The sequence below is a fragment of the Cyrtonyx montezumae genome, unplaced genomic scaffold, assembly GCF_038088225.1.
Source record: "Cyrtonyx montezumae isolate F1298 unplaced genomic scaffold, pur_monq_1.0 scaffold_0, whole genome shotgun sequence".
NCBI lineage: Eukaryota > Metazoa > Chordata > Aves > Galliformes > Odontophoridae > Cyrtonyx > Cyrtonyx montezumae.
Genome location: NW_027071824.1, coordinates 20,699,679 through 20,723,897, shown reverse-complemented (window position 1 = coordinate 20,723,897; position 24,219 = coordinate 20,699,679). Strand labels below are relative to the sequence as shown.

Here is a 24,219-nt window from a genome sequence, read left to right as displayed (position 1 = left end):
TTGGGGAAAAAGAAATAAGTATGTTTACATTTGCCATTCTGGTGAGAAAGAGTCTGAATGTCTAGTTGATAACACTAATACTTCCAAAGTTCTTAAGACCATCTAAATAATCTAATTCTAACAATAGTTAGGTCAAATTTGTAGCCAGCCCCTAGCTTAGTGAAGAGGCAACTGTATCAAGTTTCTGTGAAGTGACTGGAAACTTGAGCAAAAATGCGTCAGTGATACATTTAGTTTTGACACCTGATGCATGGCTGCCTATAGCAATGATGCAGGAAAGTACTACGTCAAGGTGAATAATCAATTGAATGCAAGCTCACGGTGTGCTCTGGTGGTTAAGAAAGCAGACTGGAAAGTATCAGACAGGGAAGAGTGAATGGAGCTACTGCTTTTTACAGTACCACTGAAGAGGCTAGTGCAATTTTGTTTGCTTCTGTTCTTTGTGCTTTAAAAAATCAGCTGAAAAATTCTGCCCCTATGACAAGGGCTGAGTTTGTGTACTGCATACCTAGAAGTGTCTCTCCAGGATCCCTTTTGGATGCTATGGCCACAGACTCAGTCTGGGCTGCAGAACTCCAGACATCTGCACAGCAGAGCTTATAGGGCAAGGCTTGGATCTGCACCATTGAATTTATATTTAGATTTTCCTGCTGCTATTCCATCTCTTCTTCCCAACCCAATTAAAAATCTGGCTGCTGTCTAGCTATCAAATCCTAACACAAACACCTGTGTACCAGATGTGTACAGCTGTAAGTCTGTCAGTGCTGATCCATCATCAACACTGTAAGCCAATGCATTGGGCTGTTAGGAAACATTTTGTTTCTCCCTTTCTTCTGTTCCTCCTCCCCCTTTTTAATTCTTCCGTTTTCTCTGTATTTACTCTCTCCTGCTTCCTGGTGCATTAAGTTTGTGAGGTGAGTCTTGCTCAGACTTTTATCTGTCTCTTTCGGATAATAAAACAAAGAATCTCAACTGTAAGAGTACTTTTTTTTTTTCTGGATGAGGAGTGGCTGGTTTGTACTGACAAATGACAAATTAAAGTCAGTATTACATGCCAGCTCATGGAAAACTCCTTGAAAAACAGTCATGAGATCTACGCCAGGCAGGGTTATAATTTTCTTCCTTCACCTCTATGAAAAAAATTGTTCATGGGTATGTTCTGGAGTGACTAGTTGTAGAGTGGGAACAGTCTTGTGGCTTTTGTGAAGCTGAAGGCTCAAGTCAGCATGAAAAAGCAGTTCCTCAAGCTTGAGGGGCATAAATAGTAATAGCTACAGAGGCAGAATATAATTACACTGGAGGTTTTACTGCAGCTGACAAAAGTCTCTTTGCAAGAGCTTTTTGAAAACAGGGTAATATAAAAGGTCTTTCTTATTCCCTTACACTTTCCTTAAGAAGTTTGTCTCCTTCTGACCTACTTACAGCTCTCCAGTGCAGGAACAATACTTATAGGGGATGCTCCTGTTGGAGAGAGGAGACTGTTTCAGAAGGATGAGAGGGAAATGTTCTTTCTAGCAAATGGTCTGAGATAGTTTCATTTTCTTAGCTGGCATGGTGATGATGGATAGTTTGAGTATGATAAATTGTGGGAGTAAGAGAAGTCTCTTATGATAGAAAAGGTAAGGTAATGTGGTCTTGCGTAGAGTAGGTGCCAGTTGCAATGTACTGAGCAAAAGAAAAAGGGAGGCCATCTCACTGTCCTGTTAATCTTGCTTGTAAAAGCACAAGTTCTACACTTAGCAAAGCACTGCTTGTGCTAGCAGAGTTCTTTCCTTCTTGGATAATTCAAATGATTCGGTCTCAGCAAAACCGACCAACTTTCATCTGAAGGTGCTCAGCTCAGTGGTAGGGTACTACTAATTTATATTCAGTGTCTACCCTGTCATACTTGTTTGAGGAAAACTCCCACTGACTTCAGCTTATTTGAACAAACTTTATCAGAACTGCTGCTTTTGTAACCATGAGGAGTAATTTTTCAACTATTGGAGTTTTGGGATGCTAAAAGCAGCAAATCTGGAATGTAGTAGACTGGATGATGAGAGGATATGCTATAATTAGGGTACATATCACTTGGAAAACAGCCCTAAGTGCCTCTGGAAAGTATATCTATAAGTATAGACTTTTTATTAGATTAGACTTTTCACCCTCAAGAGACCAGAAGATGACTCATAAGGTTCCTTTCCACCCAGCTCCGCAGCCTGTACAGGTCTCACTGAATGGCAGCCCAGCCTTCCAGTGTGTCTGGAAACACACCTCTTCTAGGGCAGAATTTGTTTTCTTTCTGCTTCTCCCCTTACCTTATGAGATGTATTACATACCAGCAGTCATTGATGTGTGGATTCTCAGGAGCAAAAGACATCTATGAGTATTTTGTGAGCATCTCCAAGCAAAAGTTGACCTCTGTGAATCTAGCTAATTGGCTGCTTTTTTTTTTTTTTTCCTGAAGCACTGAATAATACTGGTGCTGGAAAATAAAATTTGGTAAGAAGGTCTTGAGATCCACTGTAAAGTTGTTTTCTCTGGAGTAGTAACAAAATTACAATGAGTAACTTGCGTAGCATATGTTTGAACCAAATATACTTCTAAGATTTGGTGCACATCTGCATGCCCTATATTACTGCTGGCTTACTTTGTGAAACAGGTGGTTTGCTTAGAAAGTATTTACCAATTAATCTCTTATCATCTGGGTTCTATGTACATAGGTTGCTCCATAAGTAAAGCCTCCAACTTGGAAACCACAACAGATACAAAGAGCACAATAACACTATTTGATAATTCTCAGCTTCAAAACACTGTTTTAACATAATCACCACCACTAGTTATGCATTTTCACCAGTAATGAACAAAAGCCTACATGTGGCATTCATGAAAATCTGCATCAGCAGAGGTGACCCACTGTTCCTCATCTCCTACGATGATATTGCTTGGAAAATGTCAGCTCGACTTGATGGATGTTGATGGTTTGTTCAGCGTTCTGGGAAATATAGGACAATGGATGTTTTCCTATCCCAAAAGACAGTGCACATAACAGCTGAGGCCAGTGTCTTGACCTTTTTCTTTAATGGGTAACTCTTATGTCACCACTCCACGGACTGCTATTTTGACTTCAGCTTGTAGTGTTGACCCAACTTGTTGCTGATAATGATGCGATCTAGGAAACTGTCATCTTCAGCATAATAGAATCACTAAGGTTGGAAAAGGCCACCCAGATCATCTAATCCAACCATCCATTTACCACTGAAATTTTCTCACTCAACATGTCCCTTTGTACCACATGCAAATTTTTCTTGAACACCTCTAAGGACAGTAACTCAACCACCTCCCTGAGCAGTCTGTTCCAGGGCTTGACCACTCTTTCAGAGAAGAAATATCGCCTAATGTCCAACCTGAACCTCCTTGTGCAACTTGAGGCCATTCTGTCTGTGATCGGTTTCTAAAAAGCAAAACTAACTTCCCTCTTCTGTATTTTCTGTGTTGCTTTTTAGTTTAGGACCAAGTATAGAGGATTATTTAATAACTGATTGGAATGGAGAAGATGAACAGCCATGCATAGCTGCCAGTTGAGTTTATGTAGGCGTGAAACCTTTTGAGGGAGTTTTGAGTTTCTTCTCAAGTTTGTGAAAATGCTTCTTGCAACCAAATTCATTGTGTGCTCTTTTTAGTTCATTGCTTGCCATGTGCGTTTGTGCTGCAGTCCACGTTGTGACTGACCTCCTGAAGTTTTCAGACCTCTTAGATGGTTTCATCTGTTTATTCTAGGAATAGGAGTTTATAGTAATGCTGTTTATACTAAAGATGGGTGAACCATTAGAGCAAGTAGTGAGATTGTTGTCAACCTTTGCCCTGAACTCAAATCAGGCTTCGTGACTTTTAAAGTCCAGTTTCAGTTTTCAGTGTAACTGTACTTTGTTCTGTCAGGACTGGAAACAAGTGCCAAAATATAAATGGTATTTCCAGTGTCAGCCTCAGATTTCACAAGCAGAGCTACTCTCATGAGAGAGCTTATGGAGTTTGAGACCTCACAAGCTTTGGTAGTGAGTATAACCTTTCTAACTCCTGCTTAGTGCAGCTAGCACAAGTCACTTAACCCAATAGGGTTTGCTCATCACTATTTCATGTATGCTTATGGAGTAAGATATATTTTTTTGAACTAAGGGGCATTCTGTGGGGAAATGTGTGTAAATGATTTCTTGTAGTTGAAATACTAAAACATAAGTGTCAGTAGCTACATTTTCCTGCTATTCAAACAAGGGTGTTGTGATCCTGTCTTGACCTTCTTTCTCCTATGTGTGCTGCAAATCTGTTGGCTAATTCTTCTATGAAGTTATGCTGGAGATGCCTAGTGCAGAATAACAAAGTAAACTTTCTTTTGGACTCTATATTTGATAACAAAATGTGGCTAGCGTGTTTCTAGAACCTAGGCTTCTCCAAATTTATTTGCTCTTATGTAGGCTTTATGGTTTCACACTGTACTTGGATCCAGTTTTGTGCAATCTATCTGGTAGAGTCTGATTAGTGGAGCCAATTATAGGAGTAATCAATTCAGGTGTTGTCTGTTTTCCTCCTTTCTATTCCCAAAGAGGAACTGTATTCTTTCCCTCTTTCTATTCCCAAGGAGGAACTGTATTCCTTTTTCTCTCTCTATTTATTGTTGTATCAAATAATGATCTGATGTTTTTTTTAACCATGAGATGAAGCTGAATTCGCTGTCCAGCATTCCTTAGAACTGGTGTGCTACTTGAATGTTTATATCATACTGACATTTGTTTACTTTAGAGAAGGCTTTATTTCTATGGAGTATTTATCATAGTATCTAGGAATTTCCATGCTAAACTGCTGCTGGATCTGAATGTTGTATATAATTACCTGGTTCGAGGCCAGTTGCCTAAGGGAAGTTGATTTTCAAAGAACAGAACTAGCTCTGTGGCGTTAGCTAGCTGAAGTAAGAGCTGGCAAGGATTTTTCTTGGACTGGCATTGAGCAGCCTGGAAACAAGATTTATACCTGACTTCACATGTATAGATAGCTTTGTTCGGTGTATTATGGGAAAAGTAGAGAAGCCTCTCCCTGTATACCTGGCACTATGGGTAGTGATGATGTGATATCTGATGTGATCTGTTGACCTAGTTATGGTCTTAGATAGAAAATAAGATTTGACATCTTTTCCTTCCTACTCCCCCGCCCTCGATTTCCTCCAGTTCCTTTCCTGAAGATTAAGGGGGATGGGTTGGTGCAGAATTCAGTTCCTGCTGTTCTGACACACTGTGATGCTCTGATCCCCTTTGTACATGGAACAGTAACAGCCACTTTGAGTCCTGATCAGATCTCATCCTTCTGTTGTTTCCTATCAACTTATATGACTCTCTTGGGCTTCTGGGGATAGAACTGCTCTTTTGCTGCTGTGCATAAAGAGGCACCATGATTTATGAATCAATTAATCACTGCATGCTGAGGAGCTGTTCACGGTAGTTAAACAGTGAAAATAAGATGCTTGAGTATATTATAAAGATGGATCATAATGAATATGGCCCTTTACTGCTGAATTCTCTTTCTCTACTCATTTTTTTTTCCAATACAGCTAAATGTTGGTATATGAAATCTGTTTGTCTTTGATGGCATGGAGTTCATCAAATGACTTGACAGAGGTGGTCTTTATTTGCATGATGGGTTTTTTTTTTAATCTTCCAGTCTGATTTCAGTTTACTGCTGAATCTGGTAAAGCTTGAAAGCAGAAAAAGAAAAATAGACTCTGATATTACTGCCTGGAAATGTTTTTTGTAGTTATAACAAAATCTGCCTTTGTTTCCCCAAAACTTAAAGAGGGGAAGCCTGGCCTGTGAAGGCACCTAACTGTGTGAAATTTCCCTAGTAGAAAACTGAATACAAAGCTTTGTACTTTCATCTACTTTACTAAGCATGCTGGTCTAAAACTCCTGTTTTTTTTTTTTTTTGCAAGTAAGACAGAACCTCATACTAGTGCATTAAAAATACTGGTTTTCATCACAAAGCTGTTACTGTTTACTCTATTTAACACACACATCATTGCTCTGCATTTGTGAGACTGCAAAATACTGTAAGTAGTAGTCAAGTTTTGTCAGAAGCCCTGCTATGAATGCAGTTTGGCTTCAAGATCTACTGATGCGCTGTGCAATTTGAGCCAGCAGTCAATCACTGTAGTCAAGCTGGAGTGGCATATTTAAAGGTCTACCCATTAGGTAAGGATATAAGGCAAAATACAATCAGATCATGTGGCTTTGCCCCAAAAATATGTTACACAAGGAGGAAATTGTTCATCACGAATGTTGAAAAGACAGTGAACCTTGCTGATTTCACTGGAGTTACTCTTGATCTTACCTGTGTAACTAAGAGTAGATTTCATTCAACTTAAAAATTAGGTGCAGTGATGTGAAGCAGGTTAATTCATTTTCCCTGGCTTGCAGTAAAACTTGAAGTGGAATCTGAATATTTGTCATTTATCACTAAAAGTAAAAAGTATTTATTTTCAACATAAGCTGGTTTCCCATTTTGTTTAACCTGCTGCTGGCATATATTGACTGTGTCTAATGACTTCTGTTTGCTTTCTAAGTTAATCTCATAAATTGGCTTTTGAAACGCGTGATCAGCAGTAATAATGTTTCACTGTACTGACCACAGTCAAATATTTCTCTTCTGTTTCTCTTCCCCTTATCTGTTTTTTAGGACCCAGGCTTCTCTTCAGTGATTCATGATAAACTCCAAGTTCCCAATACTATCCGGAAGGCATGGAATGAGAAGGACAACAGATGTGATGTTTGTGCCACACACTTGAACCAGCTGAAGCAAGAGGCCATTCAGATGGTGCTGACCTTAGAGCAGGCTGCCAACTCAGAACATTACGATGCCTCTCCAGGATCCCCTCCACCCCTCTCTAATGTCCCCACACTAGTGGGTTCCCGGCACATGGGCAGCTTGCAGCCCAGGGACTGGGCATACGTACCTGCTCCTTATGCTACATCTAATTATACAGGCTTTGTTGCCAACAAACACAGTGGAAAACCCAATAGTCTAGGAATTGTCAATGGGGTGGAGAAGAAAAATGGCTCTCCTGGCCACCAAGCCAAGGTCAGCTTTCAAATGGCCACCAGCCCCAGCAATGGTAATGTTCTCAATTCTGTGGCTATCCAGGCTCATCAGTACCTTGATGGCACTTGGTCTTTGTCGAGAACGAATGGTGTTACTCTATATCCATACCAGGTGAGTAGTTTTAAAAAGCTGAGCTTTTTCTACCCATCCTGCCTCTCCTTACCCTCTCAATAAAGCTTGCAGGGGCATGCTATCACTACATGCTCCTGTTGAGAAGTAGAGACATTCACATACTAAGGGATCAGAACAAGAAGTGTTTTAAATTCTCTTTTATCTGGTAGGGAATTGAACTTTGGGACAGAGATCATGACCGATATTCATTAAAACAACTATTATTAATGCAGCTGTTATTATTAATAACAATATAATACTATATTCTGTGTGATTCACGGGTACCTGTAGAACCCATCCACACTTATTCACATGGAAGGAGGGGAGTAGGTTTTTCAAAATGCTTAGTTGTAGGTTGTGGGAATTTGGTGCGCTTCAAGCTCTTACAGGTTGCTACAGATGTCTATTCTTTTTCAGCTATCCCAGCCATCCCTGTTAGGGGATGAATAAGTATCTTTGGAATTTGGTCTTTCTCTTAAGTTATGAATAGACTACAGGATGGGTCCCTAAATTAATATTTAAAGTTTCTTGGTATGAGAGTGACTAATATTATTGCCAAAAATAAAACAATGTTATTCATAAGCATTAAGTTGTTATGTACCAAAGAAGACTTGGTAAAATGAGTAGTGCATTACAATTATTTTACCTGGAAAATATATGACTTTATAGTTTTGTGAATCCATGGTCTAGTGAACCTGAGTCACAAAATTTTCAGGTAACTAAGTAATCACAGTTTGATGTAAGAAAAAATCTAAAGAATGTGTGTTAAGAAAAGTAAATAATAGTCCTTATTAGGAAAATTAGTTTAGTCTCATTGCATTTATTATTTTACTTGTCGTCTATGAAAACGTCTTCTGTTTATCTTTTTCTAATGTTCATAATTCCTAGGCAGTTTATTTTGTCTTAAAAATACTTACTGAGGGGAATCTAGTAGTCAGTACTTTATGGATCGGTACTGTTTGGCTCTTCTTAGCACAAAGACTTCCCTAGTATTTTCCTCTCCTTTAGCTAAACTTGAAATAGAAAGGATAGTAGCTGCAGTCTGCTAACACCTTCCCCAAACCAAACAACAAAAAACAACCAAAAATCCCACTACCCCAACAATGCTGATTTGTGATAAACTGTTGGTTCATAGTAAATTTTATAATCTCTTTTAAGATTAAAATCTTCAAATACTGAAATTCTATCTTTACTTGAATGTCGCATTTAATTGTCCAGTCAGGGAATTAGATAACTTTTTTCCTTAAACACATTGGAAGGATTTTAGTGTTTGGTTATGTAGTATCTGTATCATACTGGAAATTAGTCAAGTAAGAATAACTTTAACAAGTGATCTCTATGCAAGCTTTTTTTTTTTTCCTGCTCTTAAGTACAGAAAACAATTTTATTTGCTATTTTTTTCAGAACACTTTAGTTCTCTCTCCCTCATATATGTATGTATGTGTACGTATATGTATAGCTTCATTATTTTCTTACAATTGCAGTTACAAAGTCCTGCAGGAGAAGAGCACTGTGAGGATGAATCTGTTATCCTATCTTAATTAGAACCCTGATTTTATTTATTTGAAGGAGAAATTAAAAAAAGAAATATTAATTATTTGTAAATGTATATACATTATTTTCTTCTTTCCTAAGAATAGTGATTAAATAAAATTCACTTTATATTAGTTTAGAAGAATGGAAAATAATGGGAAGAATCTATTGGGATAGAAAGCCTTGCACCTCATGCAGGAGTACAATGCTCTTCTTTCTGCATTATAATTTTGTCAAACTGATGTTCAGGGATAACGCGGTCTCATCGCTGTAGACTTAATGGCGCCTGTTTGTAGGGATCTCCCATTGTAAATTAACTTCTGTTAGACAGTCCAGATAACTTGACAGAAATGGCTGAGTACCTTGAAACATGACCTTATTTTCTTCCTGAATTATCACCAAAAAAGTGAAACACATTAGTCTGAAAGAGACATTCTGTGCCTCAGAATTGATTCATGACAATTTTAGTCACTAAAAAATATTCCTACTATTGTAATTTCTAGGATTGAGGTTTTTTTCTTAGGATATTCTCCTCCAGAATGCCTTAAATGATAACCTTGTGGGGAATGAATTACAGCTTTTGTTTCAATTCTGCTGAAATAAGTAAGTGTTGTGATGTTGTAGGGCTCAGATGCTGCAGTAGCACAGGGCAAGTTTTAAATGATACTCACTATTCAATCAGTTCTAAAGAAAAACTAGTTGCTATCAGGAGTAAAACAAATGCAAATTTATACATTAGTCAACTGAGTAATTTAGCATATGTTTACAGCCTGAAAAACAGAAGTAATACTGTCTAACTGGAGATCTATATCAAATGTAAAAGAACTTCTGTCATGATACAGACAGTTCAACACAAATATATTTCTAGGAGGCATGTTGGGAACTCACTGTTGATACCTCTTTAGAATAAGTCAGAGAATTATATGCTTGCGATTGCTTAGGCAAAACCGACTCTGCATGGATATTACTCCACATTACCCCCATTAGTCCTCACCTGCCTTGTTTTATGTAATTCCACATTTAGCTATGGTTTGACCAGATAGAAACAAAGATCTACTTCCAAAAACTTGTGATCTTCCCTAGGCCCATCTCACAAATGAACAGCTGATGCAGTTTTCTCCAAGGAGTTGTATCAAAATTTGCTTGCAAATGGTCGTCTTATGAAACAGGGTATCACATGTAGGGAAAGGGAACTGATTAATCTTAAAATGTGAGACCCTTTAAAAACCTCCTATTAACACTGGAATGCTGAAATGGTTACTTTGTGAAGGTAACCATAACCCATTTCTGTTGAATGAGTGTCAGAAAATACAAGCTAAAATTCAGTATGACTAATAGAGTCTGGAAATTGTGCTCTTTCAGTCAGCAGAGGATAGCATTTGGATACATACCACAGGGATCAGGCTATATTTTAACACTTGTAAAGGCACTTGTCGATCTGTATGTATCTCAAAGCGATTTCAGTCATTCCCTACTGAGAGAAAATTGTTGAAATTGTTGAGGTTTTACCTGTAATTGTGTTTAACTGCTAATGTGAAATCATAGTGTTAAGTACCCTTATGTCGCTTACCAGTTATCATATAGTGCTTTTAAAGAACAAGAAACTATTGAGCTTAGGGTGCTGTTACAGGAGCCATAAATACCTTGATGAGATGACTGCTGCTACTTATTTCTATACAGTGTGGCTCTAAATTGAATGCATAATTTTTATTACTTTGTTATTAAAGCCACTAAAAACCTGCTGCTTCAGCTATTTTACCACCACATTAAAGAACAGATTCAAATCTATTTCATTAATCTATTAATTTATTTAGTCCTTAGTAATTCAGATTTGCACAAACTTTGCTTCTGAAGAGAAACGAGTAGACAATAGGTGAGTAAATTAAGCAGTTGTACTAAAACACTTGACTAAAAGTGCACCTCTGTTTAGTAGTTATTCCTCTTTAGAACCAGCACCCTCTTTTAGCCTGAATTAGCATAGTTCTCTTGTGTTGGTATGCCTCTGAAGCGTAGCATTAGCTGCTTTGTGGTTTGAACTGCAGAATATAAAATTTTCTTGGTCCCTGGGGCACCTGTGGTGATCTCATTGAATCTTCATCTTTTAATTTTGTAGTTTTTTAGTAGATTATTGAAGTTCAATATAAAATTAGCGGCAGCATGGTTTGTAGATCTGAGTGATAGGAAAGTAAGAGAATGAGCAGATTTTGGAAATGCCAACAGCTTCAGAAACAATGTGGGCTGTGGAAGAGAAGGATGGAAAAAAGACAACACGGCAGTGGGTACAGTGACTACCTCCTGCATCTGACCTGCAGGTTGTGAAATTTTGAATTATGGTGCAGAAGATGATGTATACATAATAATTTGAGTGAGGATATTGTGATTATAGTGATAGTCAGTGGAAAAAGTGCTTCTTTCTCTACTGCACTTGAAAAGGCCCTTTTGACCAAAAGTTTGGAAAATGAAATATTAAACTATGTAGTGCCTCCTGGCCTCAGGCATAGCCATCTCAAGCCTATTCAGAGAATTATCAAAGGCTTTGTTTGTGTACAATTGATGAAAGCCTACAGTGCTTTCTGTTTCCTCTTTATGTAAAGTATGTGTTTAGAAGAACACTGTTCTCTGAGAAAGAACCAGCTTGTTCTGGAGTTCTGCAGTGATGAATGATTTGTTTGGAGTTTACTTAGTTCATGGCTGTCTCATAACACATCAGTTCTTCCAGGCACAGCCTTTTAAAAAGAAACTGGTAATGATTAGAGTTGGGCACAAGATGAAGAGTTCAGGTACAGAGCCAAAGCCTATGTGTGGGGTATTCTCATCCAGGACTTTAATTCCAAGCTTTTTTCTTATTCTCTGCTGTCTAATTTACTACTTTTTCACTAGCTGCCACTGTTGCTTCTTCAAGTGTTCAGTGTGATAAAGCTGAAAGGTTAGTGATTGCTACAACAGTGCTGCAGTAATTTAAGCAGCTTCTAAAACATATAATGCAAGATACAGAAATCACATTACTGTAGAAAATGTGGAAATTTTTGTTCCTCTTACTGACAGATTGTAAATGGCAATGCTGAGAAGCTCTTGCACTTATTTTTTAACTTTTACATTCAGTGACCTGGACTCTAACAATGAAGTAACTTACAGAGAGACTAGAGTAAGGGTGCAGCAATTTTGTTTCCTAAGCTTGTTTGACTGGGCCAAGAAACAGATTGTCAAACAAATTCATTGACACTCAAATTAATATCCTCACTTAAATATCTCAGTTGCCTTTATTCCTTGTGCATTAGTTATCTCTGAAGTAGCTTTCTTCTGACTAAAAGCCTTTTTAATCCACATCACTAGTAATTAGATATGACCCTACTGAAGTCACGGTATGTCATCAGCTGACATTTTGCCACGATTATTTGATCATTCAATTTGTATGTTAGACAAACTGGTTATTTGCATTTCATTATTCCTATCCACGCTCTCAACTAACAGCCCAATTGTATATGGATTCTCTAATGCCATCAGGAGGGGAAACTGAAGTTCTCGTTAACTGTTGGAGGGTTTTTTTTTTTTTTGCATTGCTCTGATGTGATTTGATCCTGTATGGCATTTTTATGCATGACTTAATGACCTGAGAATCACTACTTTTCCCCTTCATGATACCAGGATGACGAAGGGAAGAAAGAGGTAAAAGGTATCCCATGGACTGAAAGGAGCTAAGTAGGCTTATCCCATGAGTATGAAAACCCCATGACTCAGATGTGATGTAAGGAAGAAATCTGTGGGCTATTACAGGAGTGAGTTAATCCTGTAACTTACTGAAAGCCAGGAGATCACAATTAAGGAGGATTTGGAGTTTTGGTTTATTTCCCTACTTGATAGATTAAGATTTTTTTCAAGTGTGAGACCAATTTCTTTTCTGAAACAATAGCTGTGCTGATTGCTTGCATCACTGAACAAAAGAGTAAACTGAGAGAAGAATTGGCTCAACAGTGAGGAAAAATGATGCAGATATGGAATTGAGACAGGGAGATGATGAACAGATTCATTAATGCACATTTCTCTTTTGTTTCCTATACCATAGGTAAGATAGCACAGAACCAGAGAAAATATAGCTTAGGAAAATTCATAAAAGAAGTATGTGCTTTTATATGAGCAGCTAAAAACAAAAGAAACCTTTCTGCTACTTTAATAATAATAATTAAGGATAAGTTTCCATACAGTATAAGGTGATTGGTATTTTATATTCCGGAGAGAACTTTTCCTTTAAATACATCTAATATGTCTAATACATAGCTAAGGACCAGTGTTCTTGAAACCACCTCTGAAGCATTTCAATAGAGGTGCAACTAGGCTAAATGGGAGAAGGATTCTGATGTGCTTACTTAGCTCTTACACTCTTTCTCTCTCTGTTCTGGAACTGTGTTTTGGGTAGATTCCTGTAACAAACAGATTAGTGCAGAGTGCTTTTTCAATGATTTCAGTAATATTTCTGGTGCTCAGTGTAGTTGTACATTTCATACTTCTTTATTTTTATTCCTACTGAAGTATGTGAACATTCATTAGTTCTAGAAACTTTCTTGAGTTGAATCATTAGTAAGAGAAATGTGCTGATCTTTAAAGCTGCATAACAATTCAGTCCAGGGACCAATATTAGTCATGTATCTTGCTGCTGTTTTACATCTGTTGCAAAAATAGAGAATATGGAGACATTTGCTCAAGGGTAACTCATTCCATCTGAAATGTAGAAGGAATGAGGGTTGACAAAAAAAAAAAAAGGAATTTTTCAGTAGTTTTCCTTTAGATTCCTGAAGGGAATCTGTCTTCACCCAAAGGAGACACAAATCAACATATTGTCTCCATGACGGAGACATTTTGTTTCTCACATGGATGCACAGAATTAAGATTATATTTTGGAACGTCATAATAAATGTGGTGTTCCTTTGATTTTGCTCATGAATTAGGAGCTGGGCTTTCAAGTATGAAGACTTGCATTATTGTGCAAAAAATAACCAACAAAGCATTTTTTTTCTTTGATGCCATGCTTTTGAGAAGTAAGGAACAAATAGCTAGGGGCTGATGTAACTCTGAAATGTGATTCCACAAAGTTGTTATGTAAAGCCATTGTTTCCTTTTCTCTGAAGTGTTTCTGAAACAGTGTTGGAACATCAAATTCCCTGCTGGCATAGCTCTTACTTTGATTCAGCAGATTTGAATTACAGCAATTGGTTTTTCCCCTGTCATGAAATATTTGAGTTGAAATTTTGGTGTAATGAGAAAAAAGGTCAGTAGAACGGACACCTTGGACTTCAAGAGAGAAACTTTGAGCTATTTAGGGGAGCTAGATAGCTATGTCTTCTGGGAATCTGCCGTAGATCTTTTAGAGATCCATGAGAACTAGACTTTTTAAGAAATATCTTTTAAATCACAATGAGTGGCAGTCAGGCTGTGCGAGTGGGAACTTGTCTGAATAGGTATCTACTCTTGGAACTTGAGTAAGGAAAAAAAAAGATTTTTGGAAACAAGATCAGGATTCATAGGGAGATTTTAGAATTGGAGTTTGTATTTATAGGGTGGAAAGAAAAAAAACTCAAGTTCATTTTGAACTGATATAGGCAGTGTGGCATCAGACAACAAAAAAGGCTTTTTATTATCTCAGCAGCATTTAGGTCTAAAGACTGGACTGATACTCGATAAAGGTGGTCACAAAGCAAGTAAAGATGAGGAGAGGACAGGAGCATTTTATGCCTTTTTTTCCCTCAGTTCTTAATAGTAATGATAGTCTGACTGAAGGGCAATCACTAGTGGTGTTTCCCAGGGCTCAATAGTGGGGCCATTTCTGTTTAACATTATCAGTGATCTGTATGCGGGAATTGAATGTATCCTTAGCAAGTTTGCTTATGATAATAAACTAGAATGTGCTGTTGACTCCCTGTTAGGGAATGAGGGTCCCTGCATAGAGATGTAGCTTGGAGCATTGGGCAGTCAGCAACGGCAGGAAATTCAACAAGTGTAAATGCTGGGTTCTGTACACAAATACAGACTGGGAGATGTGTGGTTGGAGAGTAGCCCTTGCAGATAAAGACCTAACGGTGATGATTGATAGTAGGATGGACATGGATCAGTAGTATGTCCTGAAGCTAACAGGGCAAACTACATTTTTGGGTTCATTAAACCACATCATAGCCAGCCAGTCAAAACAGGTGATTGTCCCACTATATTTAGTGGTGGTGTGGCCTTGAATATTGAATATCTGTGCTCCACAATATAAAAAGTACATTAAGGTCCTTGAAAGCAGCCAGGACAGGGCAACAAAGCTGATAATAGGTCTGAAAGGCATCTCTTACAAGGGGAGCCTGAGGATACTTGAGTTGTCCAGTCTGGAGAAAAAATAAGCTGAGAGGTAACCTCATCACTCTGTGCAACTTCCTGGGCTTGGAAGTGGAGAGGGAGGTGTTTCACTTACGTTTCTCTAGCTTCTCTCAGGTAACCAACAATAGAGCATGTGGTAGCACTATGAGGCTACATCAGGAGAGGTTTTGTCTTGACATCAGGAAAAATGTATTTACTGTGAAGGTTGTTCAAAACTGGAATAGGTTTCTGAGGGAGGTGGTTGATGGCCCATGTGTGTCAGTGTTTAGGAGGCATTTGGATAGCACCTTAAGTAATATGCTTTAACTTTTGATTTTTCTTGAAATGGTGAGGCAGTTGGACTCAGTGTTCTTTGTAGGTTCCTTTCAACTGGACTATTCTATGTTCCAAAGCATTACAAACTTGAGCCATGAGTGTTGTCAGATAAAATACATTTGAGGCTAAACTGTTTTCTCTCACTCCAGGATAATTGTGTTGCAGCTGGCATGACATCAGTGCAGTAGAGATAAGAATGAGATCAATGTCCACCCTATAATGTCTGGTCAGCTGAAGTGTGAGAACAGCAGCGGTGATGGAAGTGGGCACTGAATTTTGCACTCCGAGTAGTCTTGGTGCTGGTGGATGGAAAGGCTCTTTTTGTCCACATGCCTTTGATCTAACCCTAAACTGAAGAGTTTGTTGGGGTTCTTCTCTTGACAAATGAAAGCAGAAGTCTGATCATACAGCAACTTTTGAACTTTGATTTGCATAGCTCTATTCAGTGGAGAGTAAGGAAGGATTACATCTATACAGGGGTGAAGAAAAAGCCACTCTCACCTAATGAACCCATCTTTTTAAAAAGCCCACAGTGTTCTCTGAGGAGAAATGAAATTTCATGTCACCTTTCACACCCAACTAACCTCTCTAGCTGAAATTAGAACTGCTCCAAAGATTAAAGGGAGAGTAATGAGTTCTCGTCTTCCAAGAGATTGGTCTGTGCTCATTGTGCTTTTTGTCACTAGGAAATCTCAGTAGAAGCATCTGTAGCTCTGCCTTTAATGGGAACACAGCAGTCACCATTGCTCATGTCATTAAAGTACCTGAGGACTTTAGAAAAAAAAAAAAAAATCTGACTGGTAGATGTGATCATCCAAAGACTGTTCTGCAACAATTGCAAGGTATTAGTAGCTTAGGTAGGAGTGCAAATGAGGTGCTCCTGTTGTGGTAGCTCTTTGAATCAAGTAAATGTCTGTTGCAAGTGGGCTTAAACTTATTTGATTCTTTTTAAATTTTTGAAAATGGCATATATGTGTGTTTGTTAAATAGCTAACTAAATTGATGCATGGGCTTTTGTCTGATTGGAAAGACAGAAAGAGAATTAAGGGTTGGAATTATACTTAGAGAGGCAAAAGCAATGTCACTAGCTTCATGATTGGTGCATCGACCTACAGTGAGTGTGGTCTAGTGTCTCACTGGATAGTTCTAATGCACTCCTGTGATGTGAATTCTGCAATTCCTTTGTATCTTTTACTGCTTTATCTACTACTTTTTAAGAAGATCAAGGCTATTAAAAATCAGCCTAAGCTCTGCTTTTATTGAAAAAGCTTTCTTTTATAGTCGTGTACAGTGATATATTTCTTCCCTCTAAGGAAGATATAGCTAATAGTTCACTATAAGCCGATTTGAGCCTCAGATTTGTGTCACTGGTTTATTTCCTCCAGTATTAGATAAAGGAAGGATTCTTAGTAAATGTTCTGTTTTCATTAGGTAATTGTTATTTTGCTATTTGGTGTCAGATCAGAATGTACAGTTGTCAATAGCTATGCAAACAGTTTGGAGAAAGGCTACTGAAGATGTTCTCATTCTGTCAAAGGACAATGTAGTGCCAGTAGAAGTACAAGATGGGACTGACAGTCACTGAATTTTGCAGGAGGGTGCATTCAAGTCTTCCATCTTTGCAGTAGTTAGCAAGATGTAACTAGCGTCAAGAAAAATTGCTAGGCTTTATTACTTTTTTTTTTAAAACCTGGCAAATTTTAGGCCACTGGTTTTAAATGCAGTTAGTGTGCATAGTCATTTCTGTGCTTTGCTCTTGTGTGTTTTCTCGATTAATTGTGGTGAAATATAGAACACAGAAAATTAATTTGATCATTATTAAAGAAATGATGCAGAGCACATCTGAAGAAAATGTGTAGTAGTGAGATCTCATCAATTTTAAATGGATAGTTTTCTCTGATCCCTCTAGTTCACTGCCAATGAGTAGAAAGTAAGAAATGATGCAACGTGATTCTCAGTTGTACCATGAAGTTATACTGTGGCACCAGTCACAGGCATGACTTGCAGAGCAAGTGTGAGCAAGAAGGTGTCTCTACATTTGGACCAGGTTCTCTGAAGCTCTCCATACAGAGCCTGCAGTGTTAGGCAGGTTGATCTAGGGGCTTAGGTGACAAGCTTGTGGAAGATCTTGCTTGCTTTATTTATCAATTTATTTTTGCCTTGATTTAATCAGTTCTATCAACATTTGTCCTGTTCAGTAAATAATATAACCAACTACTATTTAGGTGACTTACGAAAACAGCATGGTTAAGGGTTCCTGGCTACCAAATCTCCTTGACAAACTGTAAGAAAGTCAGAGAGTGTAAGTGCTAAATAAATGATGACATTGTTTACATGTAAATAAGTACCTTTGAGGGAAGTACGTAGTTTTTATGTTACCAATTTAGTTAGTTTCTGCCCTACTCAGTCAATATAAGGCTTTTTTCTTCTCTAAATCTGAATGCTACTTGCACTGAGGATTTAGCAGTGAAGCTCCTCAGTGTTGTCCTCTACTTCAGAGCTGTTGCAAACATCTCTTTAAATACTGCTGGAAACCACCTTACCAAGATTTATCCCTACTTTTATATAAGTAGGTGAAATGCAGGCACCTTACTCTGATGATATCAAGACCAGCATTCCTGGAAAGGGACTTGAGAAGGGGGTTATATATGTGAAGTTTATATAGATTACATGATTTTCCAGGCTTATAGATGTGGGTTTCTTCGCTTTCTCTTCCTGCTCCATCATAGATTGAGTGTTCGTCTATTGCTATCTCCTCAGTGCTTTGTTCCCAAAACAGGGATGATCTGCGCTAGGACTAGGAGAATGCTGGTTCTGGGTCCTCAAAACATTAAAAATCTTCTTCATCTTTAGAAATGAGGGTGGCCAAAAATATCACAGTTTCATGGAACTGAGGTTGATTGGTTTTAATCTTCAAATAAAACCTAAGTGGATTTGTACCTCAGCGCTTACATTGAGGTACTCCTATGCCTTCTGAAAATTAAAGAAAACAAGGGGGGGAGGAAACAAAGTCTTTGTTTTGTAACGAATTCACTTGATTGTGTTCTCTTTGGAAGATCGAGGTTTTGGAAGTTTTAAATTGAACTCTGAAATGTTCAGGTTTTAGCATTATTGAAACTTATTCTTTCAACAAGCTTCTTAGTTCACTGTATATCTTTCCCTCTGTTATCTTAATTTAACTCCTTATAAAAGTTGAGGTTTTTTTAGCTCAAAATTCCTAATAAAAATTGCTCTGGCAAATGCTACGATCCTGTCACCCTCATATGTGATGCTCCAAGGTTGATTCAAGGATTGATTCCATAATGATAATCTGCTGAAAAATCAAGTGTTAGAACTATAAGCTTTTTTTTTCCCTAACCTTTCATAATTACCTGTTTCTGTTGGATAGGACTGGGTGCTGTGTGCATGAAATCCATTGTAGGTAGGGATGCTATGCAGGAATGAGTATTTCAGTTCATACCCTCTGGGTTGGTGAAAGGGTTACTCTGCCTGTTTTCTACAGCTGCAGTGGTTGTGGTGAGCAGAGCAACTTGGTGGAAAGTGTTCTAGAACCCTGTGAATATTTTATTTAATATATACATATATTGACTCTGACTCTGATCTTTTGGGCATCTGTGGTTTGTTTTCTTTATTACTGTACATTTGTTTTTCTTCTTATACACGAATATATATTATCCTTTCTCTTAATTTCCTCTTAGAAAGACTCCTTTTCTTCTTCCAAAGGAAACTGCTGAGAAACTTCAGGTTAGATTCTGACCTGAAATCAGTGTGAAATTAAGTTTACTTCTGCATTTTATAGACCAGCAATCATGCCTTTATGCAAGATTTGAAAGTTATTATTATGGAACAGGGACTGTTTCAGCCCCTCTCAAGAATACTCAATAAGCAGTGGTTCTAGAAAGTGTTTCAAGTGTGGTTCTTTATTATTCTGTTATTCATGTCTATGAATATCTAAGGAGCTGGAGGCCAAGGGACAAGGGTGAACTCAGTGGCATATGGTGATAGGATGAGGAGCAATGGCCACAAATTGAGGCATAGGAAGTTCCACACAAATGTGTGTGGGAACTTCTTCGCAGTGAGGGTGATGGAGCACTGGCGCAGCTGCACAGAGAGGTGGTGGAGTCTCTTTCTCTGGAGAAGTTCAAGATCCGCCTGTATGCAGGGAGCTGGACTTGATGATCTCTAGAGGGCCCTTCCAACCCCTACAGTTCTATGGTTCTACACATGAAATGGTCCTCTGCTATTTGGAGCTAGTCTGTGACCATCTTATATTCCTTTTGTCCTGGTGTAAATGACTGCACAAAATAACTATTTACTGTTAAACTTGTCTGCAGAATGCTTTATGAAGTGACAGAGACCTTTTTCCTCATGTATATAGATTACATTACCACACTCCCACTGACCTTGAGTTAGTGGTCTTTCTTTTGGCATGTCACTGTGAAGCAGAAAATCAGTTCATGACGGTCTATTAAAATTTAATTAAAATAAAGATTTCCCTTCAAAAACTGCTTTAAAAGTAACTTCTGAAACTTTTATGTTACAAATTAAGTAAACAAGTTGAAGAGGAAAAATCCAGAACATTTCATGAGCAAATAAAAATGCTCTGTGGGGTGCTGAAAGCCAAAATGAAAATTGAAGATAACCATAAGGCATTTATTACAGTTCAGCATGGTTTCCTGTATTTCAGATGATTAGCTTGTTTGTTGTTATTATATTTGGACTTCATTAAATGCATTTAATTAAATCTATTGTAAATCTATTTTATTCCCAGTGGTCCAGTTAACGTAATCTCAATGTTTGCTTATAAAAAATATCAACCAACAGTTCCTGCACTAATTTTAATCACTGTTTATCTTCAGGCTCTAGTGGGGTGTGCTTTGTCAGTTTAGGTTATTGTGCAAAGTCCTTGGGGCCATGACTTTTTGTCTTTATTTGCTGTGTAGAAGAAAGATATTCATTGCTGCTGTGGATAAAAGGTAGAGAAATAACATTTTGAAGATTATTTAGGGTGACTTTTATGAGAAAGAAATAAATGTAGCTATGAGACACAACTACTTTCAGATAATTTTCATAAGCTCATATTTTCTCTTAATCTTCTGGGTTTATACTGTTAATTTTTCCAAGACTTTATTTTATTTAATTTTAGATGTCATTGTTTATTCCTGTCTCTTAGGCTGACAGTGGAAAAAGTGACCAGGGTATGTAAAGGATCAAGAATAAATGTTAGCAGATGTTAATGGTAAAAATTAAGGAATGATAAAAGCAACAGTGAGGCAGTAATTAATAATAAGAAGTGGCAAAATACACTGTCTATGTACTGAGAGTCACTTAAGCCATGAAAATAATCACAAATGATGATGTCGATGAGTGAAAAAAGTAAATAGTTGTCAATATTTACTGTGAGCATTGCATACTGAAGTTAGACATATTACTTAGGAAGATGCAAAAGAGTTTGCATGAGTGTAATTTATGTCTTTCGCCTTCTAAGTAGCAAGTGGCTGATATGAGATCACTTTAATTCAAGCTGTATGTAGGCTACCGTTGGGTTTATGTCAGCTTTGTTTTAATGGAAAATAATCCTTTAAAAATTAAGAGGTTATTATTTGTCCATCCAAGGTTCTTATAATAGTTTATACTGACTGAATTTGAAAAATACCTTTTTTGAGGAATTTTCACAGTTTTAGTGCTGTGGGTTAAGAATGTTAAACCTTTTCTCCTCCTGCCTTTACAAAAGTGCTGCAGAGCACAGTGAAACTAGAGCTAGTGACCTCTTTCCTCTATCATTCACTTTTTAGGAACATGCAAGTTTGAAAATGTCTGTGGTTTGTATTTTTCAAGTTGATCATGATTTTTAAAATTTTGACTTTGGGAAGTAAAGGAGTTCTAGCCTAAATCTGCAGTGAGAAGAAAAATTTGTTAATCTGATATTATTTAACTGATCAGGAGAGATGAGGAATGGTATTAATTACCCAGTCTGCAAGTGAGTGTGCACTACACTCTGTTTGAGAACTGATAGTCAGCATGCTTAACATTCTCAGAGTAGTAGTGACCTACAGGGAAAAGTGGGAGTGTGACTTCCGTACTGTAAAGCTATCATAGTGAAGATAGATTTTGATGGTTCCTGCAGACCAAAACATGCTGGGAAAAAGATCATTGCATGCATTTGAATTAAATGTTAGGCCAGCTTCAGCTGATGCTATGTTCAGCTTGGATCATTTTAAGAAAAAGACTTGTGAATTGAAAATGGCCAACTGAAACAAATGTTTGAAAATGTGATGGAAGTTGCATGTACTGACAGGTAAAAACACAAGTAGCTTGGAAAATAGAAGTAAACTAGAAGTGTAAGCAAAAACCTGAGAATATGTTTGGTGTTGTGTAGGAAATACCCGTTTCATTTGGTGGAATATCATAGCAAGTGCATAGTCTGAAGTTCATAAGTGGACTTCTGCTGAGCTGCTGAAAGGGGACCAGAACAGAGGGAGGTCCAGTTCCAGCTTACAGCACACACACTGACACCACTAACTTGGTGGTCTGTTGAGGATGTGCTCCTTGTTTTTGCTTTCATTAGCTGAAACAGCAGTAAATTAAATCAAACAGAAGAGAACAACATAACACAGCACTTCGTCAAGCCTATAGAATTTGCTGCAGGAAGAGGCCTCCATGTCAAATACTTAGTTGAGTGATTTTTATGATAGCTAATAACAACTGCAGCTATGCAAACGAAGGTAATAAGGCAATCAAACCTATGCCGTAAGCCATTCACCTTCAGGGCCAGGAAGAAGCTGTTTCTGTCTGACTAGTGGTTTTGTTTGAAAGCTCTTCTGACACCTTTTGAATCCTTTTCATGTATTCCTGTTAAAACTGTTGGCTGCTGCTGTCATAAAATAATTTTAAAACCTCAGCAGGACATTTTTATTATTAACATGAAAGTAAGACAGGTGTTCAGGTATTGTGGCAGAGATTAGAAAGACGAACCTTGTTAAATGGAGAGGTCACTCTTCCTGATGCATAGCTTTGCCAAGCTGACTTTTTTAATATCAACTGCATACTGACTCTTTCGGAAATGAGATAATTTCATGGCAGCTCCTATTAGCACTGATAACTGTGAAATTAGCTATTGCTTAAACTCAGTGTTGGTAACACAAAGGGGCGAGTTGGCTCACAAAGCCAAAGGGCAATGCAATTCAGCATGACTTACACTTGGAGACAGTAGATTATTCTGTGGTTTGTGCATCCACGAGCACATGGAATTTTTTAGCATGGAAGTTAAAGCTAAATGCTATTTCTCTGCAGAGACAGAGGAACACAATATTGTTATGCTTTATGATTTGAGAGGTTGACTGCAATCAAGGTCTTACAAGGAATTCACACTGAATGGCTATGCTCTTGACTTCTGAAGATTGTATCAACATCTCTGCTTTTGTTAAGGAAATATAAACATTTCCTAGGCAAGTACTAGGTTCAGCCCTCAGTTTTTTCCACATGGAATCCAGCCCCTAAGAACACCTGTCTTTCAACACCATACTGTTGGTTATTCTTGTTTTCACTTCTGCACATCACCTGTGCATTTTTGGACTAAGTAATAGCCAATTCCATGTATTTATGATTTGACCCACTGAAACCTTCTGTACATAAGGTGTAATTTTTGAGCAGCTCTGTATGAGGCCTTGAATAATGGCTCCTATTGAGGTATCCAGGGCTACATCAGAAAGTAACAATTTTGAATGAAAAAGTATATATGTCACAGCATCATTTCAAAATAGTTTAATCCCAATGCTATTGTAATATTATTCTAGTCCAGTTTTAGAATTATGACAAACAAGTAGCTTGGTAAGTTTTTTAGCAAGTTGGGTCAATCAGAAAGGAATGTGTCTCTTGACATGCAAACAGTTTTTATCTTTCCTTCTGAGTGGAAAATGGAAAAATGCAAAACAATGCAAAGCCTTCTGGGGTATGTAGTTCTTCTCTTCTGAGACAGATGTACCCAGAGCTATTGATGATCTGTGGAGCTGGAGCATTAACTCTTTAACTCCCAATGCACTACATGATGTTATAATGTGGAATACCAATAAAAAAAAATCATAAAACTATGACGATGTGATGATGCAGTATGAAAAATTCTCCTTCATAAACTTTTGATGAGATGCCATCAAAGAGAAGCCAACTGGCTCCTTGGACAGCGTTACAGATGATAATGGGTCACTTGAATATATGTAACTTCAGTGATGCTGATTTTATTTAGAGCACTTAAATGGATATAGAAGCACTTTAATAACTAAATCGCATGCAGGAGAGTGTGTGCGTTTCATTTGCAAATGCTTTATGTGGAGCTGAGCTCAAACAAAAAAACTAAAAATGTTTTCTCCTTCAGGAATTAGAGAAATTTCTCTTTTTAAGATGAGAGATCTTACTCCAATCCAGGTATGCACTGGTAGACACACTGTAGTATTGATTAAGCTAAACTGAAATGCTGAGAAGGGAAATGTCAACATAATGGCCAGACAGCAAGGTTTCAGTGCAGTGTTTATAAACTTTTTATCGTCCTGCAGTTTTCAGTGGAGTTTTCTAAGAAAGCTGAGAACATTCAGAACCTTAGGTCTATCCTGAAGTTAACAAAGCATTGAAATGTGCATTTTAATTTTTATTTTACAAAGTGATGGATCAGAATATACAAGACTCTCCTCGGAGTCCTTTTAGATAATTAGTGGTTAATACTTCATAGTAGCAGCAAAAGAGGAAGCTGCATGAGCAGTATTGATAATCATTGGTGTCAGAGGTTAACTTGTA

General features: G+C 37.7%; 1 protein-coding gene across 1 annotated transcript in view; it reads left to right on the top strand.

Annotated features, from left to right (window-relative positions):
* The first annotated feature begins 250 nt into the window (after positions 1 to 250).
* KIF26B (kinesin family member 26B) overlaps positions 251 to 24,219 on the top strand; it is a 185,754-nt gene continuing 161,785 nt past the window's right edge. The window contains exons 1-2 of the mRNA XM_065735770.1: positions 251 to 292; positions 6,700 to 7,233. Of these exons, the coding sequence (XP_065591842.1) occupies positions 251 to 292; positions 6,700 to 7,233 (576 nt within the window). The remainder of the gene's footprint in view (positions 293 to 6,699; positions 7,234 to 24,219) is intronic.